This window comes from Meleagris gallopavo, chromosome Z, assembly GCF_000146605.3.
Source record: "Meleagris gallopavo isolate NT-WF06-2002-E0010 breed Aviagen turkey brand Nicholas breeding stock chromosome Z, Turkey_5.1, whole genome shotgun sequence".
NCBI lineage: Eukaryota > Metazoa > Chordata > Aves > Galliformes > Phasianidae > Meleagris > Meleagris gallopavo.
The window spans coordinates 38,379,614-38,391,860 of NC_015041.2; the positions used below are offsets into that span (position 1 = coordinate 38,379,614).

General features: G+C 34.7%; 1 protein-coding gene across 1 annotated transcript; it reads right to left on the reverse strand.

The window, feature by feature from the left end:
* Nucleotides 1-75: 75 nt before the first annotated feature.
* CDC14B (cell division cycle 14B) lies at nt 76-10,702 on the reverse strand (the record flags this gene model as incomplete). Its single annotated transcript, XM_019610214.2, has 9 exons — nt 76-2,238; nt 2,325-2,425; nt 3,156-3,309; nt 3,435-3,573; nt 5,226-5,456; nt 5,797-5,884; nt 6,794-6,856; nt 8,280-8,346; nt 10,620-10,702. Coding segments are annotated over 9 exons (1,050 nt in total), but the record flags the coding sequence as incomplete, so codon positions are not given.
* Nucleotides 10,703-12,247: the final 1,545 nt, after the last annotated feature.

Here is a 12,247-nt window from a genome sequence, read left to right on the forward strand (position 1 = left end):
GGAGGAAAAGATGAACAAAAATTCAAAAGCAAAAGCTATTGCTGTATTTTAGCTTGTTTCAAGTTCTTCATTAAGCATACTGCTCCATAATCTTAGTCAAGCATTTTCTTACTTTCCATATGAATCCATGTAACTGTAACTTGTCAAATGTATCTATGTGTTACAGGAAGCAGAAAAAAATTTCTTGAAATCCTCACTGAAGTAATCGCTTCCAAAGAAAGTTGTCAATATTTCAAAAATAAATGCATTCTAGACCATTTGTAGCCATCTCTTACGCAGTTTGAACAGTCTGTACTAACAATCTTACTTCACAACCATATGTTTTGATACAAAAATACTAGACCAGAGCCAGATCACTTTCTAGCAACTATTTATGTGAACACTCAAGACAGCAGGGGTGCATTACTTCCTACGTTCAAAAATGCCAAAGGTAACTGATATTCTCTTTGCCAAAGGTATACCATATTGCTCATTGGAACATACACAAAGCATCCATTTACAACCACATAAAGGTCATACAATCATCTTTAAAATGCTATACAGAAACCCCTTGTGACTCAAAGTAATGCTTCTAGCCCTCAAAAAACTATAATCCTCTTGACTTCTGGTGCTCTTATTTTGCTTGTGCTTTTTGTTGTAGTAGTTGTTTTGTTTTCTGAAATAAAACTACATAGAGAATTTAGAAATTTCTTTTTGTTTGCTCAGACAAAATCAGTTTCTCAGCAGCATTAGCTACTTTTTAAGATTCTGAACTAAAACGAAAAAGGCTGAGAGCTACTTAAGTATGGTAACTAATTCTGGTAAGGCAGCTAACCATCCCTATTTTGGTTTAATAACAGTAACACTCTGTCATCACATTATCTCAGTACAAGCTGAGATACCATAAAATCATCTCCTGCAAAAAACAGTAAAAAGGAAATTCCAATTCCTTGTTAGTATACCACCTCCCCGTGCCAATACACATGCAAAACTATCATAACCTAAATTACCCAGTCAACATTCATTCTAAAGAACATGCTGTAACTGAAACTTTTCACAAACTTTATTATATACTTAAAGTACTACATGTGAAAAAAAAATACTTGGAAGTACAAATGAAGGCAACACATGCCTCAGAAAATAATGTGCAAGGTAACTGTTTTTTACTTTACTGTTCCAGTACACTGAGGTGGGCTTTTTTTTTGTTTTGTTTTGTTTTTTTGTATTGTCTGATTTTTCTACTTTTTAAAAAAATTTCAGTTGGTACAGGCTTTGCTCTTCATATATTGTTGCTTATATGGTTGTCTGTGTAAATGATAACTGTCAACAACAGAGATTCGTTTAATTAAAACAAAAGTCAAATTCTTACACAGCAATGTGTGAGGCTATCCAAAGACACTCTCGTAACTTTAGCATATTCTTACTATGTACTTCTCACTTTCCTAAAAGTTTGATGACACTTTTTGGCCCATAATTAGCTCTGAATTTTGCCTTATGATCCCTACAGAAATACAGCGTAAAAAAAGCCAAGTTGCCTTTGGTCTATAATTCCAGTAGTGTAATATTTGCAAAAATCTACCAGCCAGACGTTACCCTTTCTTTCCTAGGAAAGAAATGAGATCTTGGATATGTCTTTCACATCTTGCATTCCCTTGCAGTTTATGTATGGGGAGCCAAAAGTTTTTCCATCTACAGTTGCTGCAGTCTACAAGAGATGCAAACAACAGCTGCCTACAAACTTTATTTTACAGGTGGTGTTTCACGCTTGTTTTAAATAAGGATACTAACATACCAGGTTCCAAGACAGAACAAGTCTCCTTAGAATTTATTTATTAAAATACTGCTACTACCTGCCTTCCTGAATGTCAGCCATTATCCCAAAGCCCATAGGATTTAGGGAAAGTCCTCCAAGGAGAAGGAAATGAAACAAAGCTGAAGATTTTTCTTTCAACTATTCTTAAGCAGCTGGCCTTACTGAAAACTATGAACACTCCATATTTCAGGCAGTCAAACACCACCAATCAGTCATATTCTTCCACTGCTATGCTACCACAGAAAGGAAGAAGAAATTACTAGCATACGGCATTCGTAAGTACTACAGGAATTTGCAGAGCACAGAGCACTGGAACCAAAGATCAACATAAACAGGAAGAAAGTGAATAATGCAGCTCTTCAATCAAGTTCTCCTGCTTCCTTAATGCCTTCAGCAGAACTTTTAGGAAAAAGGTGAATCTCAGGCTTAAATGAGCAAAATCAGTCCTGCCAAAAAATTTGTAAGTGTTAAGGTAAAAATGCACGGAGAATAAAAGCATTCCTGGTATTTATGCATTCATAAACTGACTTACTTTAGTGGAGATGCAGTTGGAGATTTTGCTTGCCTTTTACTTTTCAGAGCACGAAGCTTATCACCTTGCGTTATGCAGTCTGTTTCATCTTCATCACTGTACTGGATAAGAGGGAAAAAACCCAAGATTTAAATGTACACACTTAGAAAGAATTAACTTTACTTTAAATCATAAAGTTAGAATTATCCCCAAAAGAAAGGCTGCCAGCATAAAACTAAAAGAAATTCACTTAAATAAACACAGCTCTATTTCCTGTAATGTCATGTGAATTGCATGCATCAAAATGTTCAAACATTGGAAACACATCTCAAATCACTGTTTAGGCACAATACAATACTCACTTGCCATTTCCCGCAATTATCCACCTCTTAAAAAAAGTAGCACTTTTTTTCTTTAAAAGTAGACAGCTTCAAAAAGTTGTACAGAAGCTGTAATTATTTCAAAGTTAAAAATAGTGAAAAACTTTTCATTCCTCCCCTCAAAACACAGAAAGTAATACAATAATTTAATTGACAATCCAAAATACACTTACAGAATTTTTGACTGCAAATTTTAAGTTCTAATATTGTTTTTTCTAATATTTATCTACCTGCAAGATTCAACTAGGATGATAATGCTCCTACCTCACCTATGTACTCCACTTCGTTTTTCAAATCATAATTCCTGTCCATAGCATTTTTATCCCCAAACCTCTTGATAGGAAAAAGGAAAACAGAAAAAGGGATCTAATAACAAACACAGTTTTATTAGTACCCACACGCTTGTTTAGAATCTAAGAAATCCTCAATAGCATTTGCAATTTTCACAAAAGCAAGATATTCAGATGGTTACCAGTTCAGTGTCGTTTTGGTTGGTTCTTCTGTTTCTAACACCATTAATTGAAATATAACCTACTCCTGATAGGATTCTTGTTACACCCATTTTACAGTTTCGTCTCAACTTTGCATGAAAAAGATCTCCTTCTCTCCAAAGTTCTTGCTGTTTCCTATCATAGTATAGAAAAATAACCCAAAAACCAACAAATTAACAACACAGAATTAAAGGATACAATTAAAAAAAACAAAAAGTTACAAATCTATTTTCAAAATTACTTGTAGTCAATCTACTTACTCCATCAGGAAATGTTGTTGTGGTCCGATCACTGAACCTGGTCTGTTTATCCTAATCCAGGCAATAGTTTCAGCAGCTGTCATTCGATAATGCTTCATAATATAACAGGCAATAAGTGTGCCAGTTCGTCCAAGTCCCGCTGTGTAAGATAAAAAGATGGCTTTTTTTTATATGCTTGTTTTCATCTGGAAGCTGCTGCAGCTACAGACACTGTGACTCAGACAAAAAATTAAGTGTCTGTTTTATAAGATAAACTTGTTGCTGGTAAAATACTCTAAGTGCAACCTATCTTTTCATTTTTTTCCCTCATATATATAGTTAATAACAGATCGTTTAAGTGTTTTTAGTATCTGCAAGTATATCTATATTTACACACACACACATAAAAGCATATACGATGCATACACAAACAGGCATCACAAGTTTTTAACGCAGGTATAGAACAGCTGCCTTTTCAGACAATTCGCAAAGCACTTTAAGTGCAAATTGATCACAAATTGCAGTGACATCAGTTGTTCTTTTTTTTGTTCCCAATGAAAAACTAAATTTTGCAATAAAGAAATTTGGATACTTGCCACTATGAGTACTACTCTAGAAAACTTTCCTAAAGGCCCTAGAAATTGAACCATTTACCTTGATAAATGTGAAAAGAAAAGGAAGATAGACAGCTTTGTGGCCTGCTTGATCACTTTCTATAAACGTCAAATCACATTCTTTCATTTAATAATCAACTGAACATCTGTGTAAAATCTTCAGTATAGTCCAACAGACAAGACAACCACACAGCACTTTCTGTGCCTTGCCCAGCTTTAAGAACAAGCTAGAGCATTCTACTGTTTCTCAGGAGGCTGAGGACTGTAGGGTAGTCTTGACATCAACAGCATGACAAATATCAGAGAACATCTTATTTTGAAGGAACACAAAAAATTTGTACCACTTTAAATATAATCAGTTCAACGATATGCCTGGATTTCACATCCTGGTAGGGAAAGTAAGTGTACACGTATGCAACAGTCAAGAAGCTGTTCTGATCATGTCTACAGTATAATCCTATTAAACATACAGCAAGTAAAGATTCAAGGAAAAAAAAATTGAGCCTCTGAAGGTCCCAAGCAAATGTTTAAGAAAATACCTTTCTCCTTCAATCATTATCTGGTGTGGAAGGGAAAACAGTTGCTCCAGAACCACAGAAATCTTTATGCCTCAGAAAGCTACATTCATGCTATGCTGGACATGCTCTCAATAGCCATTCCTTCTGAGTTAGACTGCCAAGGAACAGACAGTTCAGAGATACCCAGCACAGCTAGTATTGAGGGTTTCTGAGGGATAAAAATCTTTATGGTTCTGTAGGAACACTCCAATACTTCATGATGACTTTTCTCAAAAAACTCTACTGATACTTTTAAAAATTTATAGCTTGGGTGTATTTAATCACGTGTTTTCAGAAATATCTATAAACCTTGCCAGTATTGCAAATTCCAGATCAAAAGAATCTTTTGAAAGTGCTAAACTTTCTAGCAGAAAGAGAAGTTAATATTGGCAAGCTTGCATCCAGCAACCTCATTCTTGAAATATTTGGAAGGACTACTGTGGAACTTAAAAAAAACTAGAAGACAAAGAGCAAAACAAAAGTACATAAAGAATGCGCGCAGGAAAGCTTCTGCTTGGCAAAGTTGTCAGTAACTAGATGTAATGGAATTACAGAATCATAATGGGGCTATGAAAGGGACCTTAGGGTGAGAAATATCGTACAAACTGTAACTTGTAATATAAATTGTTTGTACACTGTACCTTTGCAATGAACGGCTATAACACCTTCAGCATTTTCACAAATACTTAGAAATGCTTTAACGATGGTATCGTTAGGTATGCTTCCATCAGCAAAGAAGAGGTCAAAATGCTCAAATCCAGCATCTGTAAAACGTCTGGCATCATACATTTTTTTGTTGAGGCGTATTATAGTGGTGACCTTATGTTTCCTGAAGTATGGGAAATAAGCTTCTGGAGCATGATGGGGATAGCCTATTTGAAAAAAAAGAAAGTGGGGGAGAGGAAGAAGAATGAGGCACAAACTGCAAAATAAATGAAGACTGAAAACCAACAGATGAAAACACTTTCAAAATAAAACTTATGATAAACATAAAGAAATAGTGTAACTGAAAATGTAATTTTAAAATAATCACCTAGATCAGATACAATTAAACCAAGCATTAAAATTTTACTGCCAGGGTTCTTATAACAGAAACAGAGCCAAGGAAAAAACACACTATTTCAGGAACAATTCTTAAAGCTTTTTCTTACTAGTAGCAACCAACTAAGAAAGCAGTGGGCTTGTGTCCCCCACCTCCTTTTTTAAGCATACCATTTTCAATTTTACTTCTTGAATGAGGTCCACTGAAGGCAATGAATTTGTTTGGTATTATCCAGTTAAAATCTCCATTTTCTGCTCTCTGTCAAGAGAAAATGCTTGGTTTATCATTATCCCTGTATTTTCAGGCTTTTCCGTATTGTTTCAAAATACATACTAGATAGACGTGATGTAAAATTTTTGTAAAAGAAAGTGTTAGTGACCTGCTTTTTGCTTCATCAGAAGGCTGTCACTTGTTTTTAATCTCACTCTTCTTGCTTGTATTTTCCCTTTTCTAAATTACAGTTTTAGAACAGTGCTGTTTATATTCTTCAGATGAAGAGCAATTTCCAATTCTAAAATTTTTATAGGTTTCTAAACTATGATTTTCCTCTTTTTCATTATTTAAATAATGATTTTTTTAGATTCTAATACCCAATTTTCTCTTTACTGATAACTAGCAGCGTTGCATTTCTGAGACTTTATATATTCAGACACTGTAGTTCTTTATATTAATTTCTTACACCTCAAACTTGTTAGAGGCTTCAAGTTTCCCAGTCCTGTCTTCTTCTTTACTTTAAAGATTGGTATTATAATTTTGCTTTGTGTTCATAAATGCACACTTCAATTGCTTTTCAGAAATCAGTTAAGACTTGGACCTGTCTGCCCTCAAGTTGCCCATCATAACTTCTCAAGAATATGCAAGACATTTTAAAGATGGCCAAGGAACAAATTCCTGCTCCCTCATCATCTTCTGAGGCTTTAATAAAAATATGGGAAAAAAGTATTTATTTCTGTGCTGTTTTCTGCTTTTCCCCATTATGTATGAGGCTGACTACGCTTAAATCTGACTCTTAATACTCTCTCTCTGATCACTCACCTATATTTAGTAATTATAGTTGAAAGAGGTAAAAAAGAAATGGAACATAATACTACAGACAAATAGCACATATTATAAACAATCACACTGGCATTAATAATAGCAAACTAATCAGAAGACTGATACACGTACCTCATAATGCTCATATTCATTTACATCAAATTCATCAAAATCCAGAAAACCATACTGCAAAGCCTAAAATCCAGAATACAACTTTTAACAAAAATAGCATCTTCTCAGTGAGGACAGTTAATTTCTCTTTCAGGTTACCAAATGCCTCTTATTACTTGCTCTATCCTTTCAGAGGAATTTCTTAATTCAGTTGGAAAAAAAAACAACAGCTGAGTCTTGGTACTAAACAGGAAAAACTGATTTGTAAATTATAATAGAAGCGAGGTTAGATGAGTAAGTCTTTCTGTTTCCACCGAATTCATACTTTATAAGTGTCCTGTCTTTTTATTACTGCTAGTAGTAAGATATGTTAAAGAGAAAAATAACTGGCAAACATTACCTATTTAAATTATGGGTATATTCTGAAGTCTGTAGTCAAGGATAAATATTTTTGTGTATGGATCCTATTCTATTAAGATTCTAATACCTTCACTAATTAAGAACTGGATGCAGATAGACTAAGCCTACAGTTCTAAAGAGAAATCAGTGTGGTCCTTGATGCTCCATATTATCTACAGCCATTACATTTAATACAGTATAAAAAATGTAAACTTTCCGGTAACTGGCAGTTTATCACTTATTAAGTCAGAAAGAGCAAATGTAGACAATCTCATAACATCACATATTTTGAATATTAAATTCAAATCTCTTCTTGTATTGCATAGCCCGTAGTGGTTTTCCTTGCTGTTCACCAGTATTGAAAAGAATAGCAATTCAGTGCTCTTGGCAAAGGAGCAGCCAATGTCAGAACACAGAAAAACACCTGCAAAATCTCAAAACTACAAGAAGTTGGCTTATGCAATAGAAACAAAAGTATTTGGCACAGACACTCAGAATGAAAAAAAAAAAAGTAATGGAATGGAGAGCCACAGAATTCCCCTCTTCAATATTCATATAGATGAAAAAGAATGCATTAAAGTTCCCCGTGTTCTAAAATGACACATTAGTCACCACTGTACTACTGTAAGACACTATGTTATAATAATTTGTGATTTAAAAAAAATCAGCTTGTAACGTTGTTGCATTTATAATACCGAAGCAAAACTTCAAATTACAATTACATACTGAAAATGCCTAAAAAGCATCAATAAACAATTCAAAACCAAAATTCAAAGGCAACAGTGGGTCATCTGATAAAACTGTTAGGCAGCTCTTAGGGGACAGAGGTACAAACGACTGTCCTGAAAAGATTAACTAAACAGAAGTCAACATTTCCCCTTTAGAAACTTTTCTAGTTGACTACACGTGGCATAAGTTCACTTCTAGGGATGTTCCACCCAGAAGTTTTGTTACAATGCATAATACATAATAAGAAGGTAACAATCAGAACATTTGCTGTAATTGTAGCTGTAACAGACTAATTAGCTCCTAGCTTTCAAAGGCTTCTTTTTCTGCTGGGCAGCAATTACTTGATGTTTCACACTAAAAAAAATACTGTTTAACTTACCTTGCTTATTGCATGAAAACAATCCAGCAAAGTTAGATGAAAACTGCAAGTACCAAATGAAGCATCCCTGTAATATAAGATGATCAAAACAGTAAAATTTTCCCATTTAAGTCTCTATTTCTCTATATTTCTCTAAAGCAACATTAAAAGATAAATACAATTTCTAGTATAGCAAAATATTGTTGAACAATTACTTAATCTCCCCTCTTGTATCTCATAATAACAACACAGAAAATATTCTAGTTATACCTTTTGTTAAATGTAACATGTTCAATGTACGTGTCAAGAAAGAACAGAAATACATGAAAAATAACAGAAACTCCCTATGGCAAAAACTAATGCATAAAGAACAATCACACTGTAACATACCATCTTAAAACATTTCCATCTGAAGTTCACTTTCAAAAACATCAAATTGTAATACAATGCAATTTTCTTCTTCAAATTCCAATTTAAGAAAGAAGACACTTCACAAATGCATTTTTTAATATATGTGAATAGTATCTTCTTGAAAAAACTGTCAAGATACACATTTGTACGGATATGCTAAAAGACTTATAAGATGCATAGAATAGTCAATGCTTAAACTTGAGAAACTGGTTTTCATCAAAACTCTTTCAGCTCCTTTTTCTTAAATCTTCTTGATGCAAAAATAGCATGTTCTTGGTATATAACCATTACTAGACTCCATAAGCACAGTCAAATAAGCATTCTACAGGAATACTTCAGTCAGGTAAAAAATAAACAGAATCAATATCAGATGATATTTTATCTTGTCAGAACAGCTACTTCTGAAAACATGCAGCTCTTATCAGAATACAGGGAATCATTACTGCTACATTAAAGGAAAAAACAGACCATCTTCAAACTCAAACTGAAAGGAGGAGGAAGTTCTGAAGAACCTGAACATCTGCCTCTACACTTTATTTCTATTCTTTTCTCCCTAATGAGTGTGAAGGTGAAAAAAAAATCTGCAGGAAACACTGATAACAGAACATAGTTCAAGTAAGTGGAAAGCATTCTCTGCATGCTGTTAACAAGTTTTCCTGTTGGTAATGACCAGAAGTATCAATTACCTAACTTTCTGTTATTCTGTTGAAAGGCAAAGCTTTTTGCAGAGATGAAGATGAGAGAGTAATCTGAATTCAATAGCAAGTTCTGCTGCATTCAAGAAAATGGAAAAATTCCCAGACACTTCAGCATGTTGTATGTATTATACTGGAGACTAGACATGTTTTCAGAAGTCAGCTATCAGTAATTCTTGTTATATAACATATATTTGCATTTTTTTTCAGTAGAACTGTCAAAGAAATCATCTGAGGATTTGGGCATGGTGTATGACCTGAGTGAACAGCTGCTATCTCAGCTATCCACATACATCTTTAGAATTTTTAGAAACATGGAGGTCTTTAAAGAGGCCTTTTTATTTCTGGGAATATACAGAAAAGGAATTAAAAAGAGAAATGGGATGATGGAATTATGAAAGTAAAGACAGGTACTACTACACACTTTTACTATGAAGAAGTAAAGGAAATTCAAATCATCAAAAGCCCAGCTCTTGGACAGCAGCTAGAAAATACAAACAAGCAAGGACTGAATTAATCACCAGCAACCAGACAGCAAACTTGCATTCTAAAAAGTTTTTTGGCCATCCTTTTCTGCATACTGAGGCAGCCAGTGGAATGTTAATTTGATCCAACTTTTAGGAACACTTCTTTGAAGAATTTACGAAGTTTTTTTCTATGCATGGTGGATCAACCTTATTTGGTAAATTAAGCTGCACAGCATATACCACAAAGAAAAGGCTAGGATTACATTCCTTCAGGGTCAAGCAATGACAAACCAGTGGTTTTATATATTTCCTCATTGGTAAAAATAAATACTTCAAAGTTACGCTAAATCACAACAGGCTAGGTAGCATTCTTTAGGCACAAAACAGTATTTGTAGTTTGCTTCATACATTTGCTAAGTGAAATAAAAATGAGTGCGAGAAGTATTGTAAGTCTTGTGTGATTATTGGAAGATATTTTGACTTTTAACTGTCAGCTACTAGCATAAAAGCAATGTCAAGTAGAAAGCAATGTAGATCAAAAAGTTCAACAAAGAATATATAATACACAGTGTGGCTTCTTCACCTTTCGCATTGGTACACTTCAGAACCAGATGCCAGGCCCCCTGTTAAGTTTGCACTTAAAATCAAGCTATGCCCTTTTAAACTATAGCAACAACAACAACAACAACAAAGCAACAAAGTGAAATGGAAAAAAGAAGTAGTATTGCTAAATGCTGTATTCTTCTTCAAAATATCAAGCTACAGGAAGTTATAACATTATTATTTACCTGAAAGGAAGATATGAAACACTGCCAGCCAAAACAAGCTTGTACACATCTTCTGGTGATTCTTTCAGATATATTATCTGTTTTTATGGGGAAAAAGGGAAAAACTATCTTAAGATTCACAGAAATAACTTAAAGTTACTTCTTTACTACAGAAGACATAAGTATCACAGAGTTCAAAAGCACTGTGAAAGACTGTCGTGAAGAGCAAAAGAATACAACGATACTGTTTACAATAAAATCAAGCAAAACAATAAAAAATATTGGTAAACCATGAACATATATTCTTAAGCAAAATGTATAGATTTGTCAAAAATTTATTTTAGACTAATGTGAAGATACCGGCAAACGTATGAATTATCTGTTCTACAAAACAGTACGTGTGCTCTGAAGATAAGATTAAAATAATAACTTGTAAATGTTTTGATTTTCCTATAGCAGTACATTTGCATTATTCTAAATCCTGAACTTCCTCCTTCATACAGGTGAAGCAGTGTTCAGTAATTAAATCCAGATGTCATAAAGGAAAAATAATAATCCACAGTTCCAGAAGCAAAATCCTAACAATAGAATGAATACACTTGAAACACTACAAATTAAACTTTTAACTGTCAAAACCTCTCAAAAAAAGATAAAAATCATGAATACCACCTAATGACATGTATATTCATGGCCTTCCCTCATGAAATACCTGATCACTCTTGTATATCCTCTAACAATAAGGTCTGCTTAGGAAATATTGCATAACTCTTTTATTATGCAAGTCATGTCTTCCAGTAATCAAGAAATATCCTCCACGTGGCCAGGAGAAAATAATTGTTAATAACAAAGCAGTCATTATCAGGTTCAATAATTTCATGTTAATACTTTTTCTTCAGAACTGCATTAACTAAGCATTAAAACACTTCAGGAAGTTACTGTTTCATTACAGTTCCATAAATTTATTTACACCTCCTATATAAGTAACCTTTTTTGTTACAGTTTTTCTTTTATGTAGAAATCCTCATGAGTACTAATTAAATACCTATCTATGACTAGGATACAGGACTTGAAAGTATTCTAAATAAGCTTGCAGATGACACTAAACTGGGAGAAGCTGTTGAATCCCTCGAGGGTAGAGGGGCGCCTTGCAGATTTTGCTGTATCTGAGGGCTGAACAATCACCAGCCGTAAGAAGTTTAAGAAGAACAGGTGCTGGCTTCTGCAGCTGGGATAGGGAAATCCTAGATAGATGTTCAGACTGGAATGAGAAGTTGGAGAGCAGCCCCACATGAAAGGATCTGAAGGCTATGACTGATGGCAAGTTGTACATGAGGCAGCCGTGTGCCCTGGCAGCCCAAAGGTCCAAACGTACCTGGGGTGCACCAGGCCCAATACTGCCAGCCGGCAAGGGAAGGCGTTGTCTGCTCTGTGCTGCGCAGCCTCACCTCCAGCATTGGGTGCACCTTTGGGTGCCACAACACAAGAAGCACACAGAACTATTACTGAGTGTTCAAAGGAGGGCTATGAAGGTGGCAAAAGGTCTCAGGGCAAGTGGTACAAGGAACCAGCTGAGGTCCCTGGGTGCATTCAGCCCAGAGCAGAGGAGCTGAGAGGAGGCCTGATGGTGGCTGCAGCTCCTCACAGGGAGC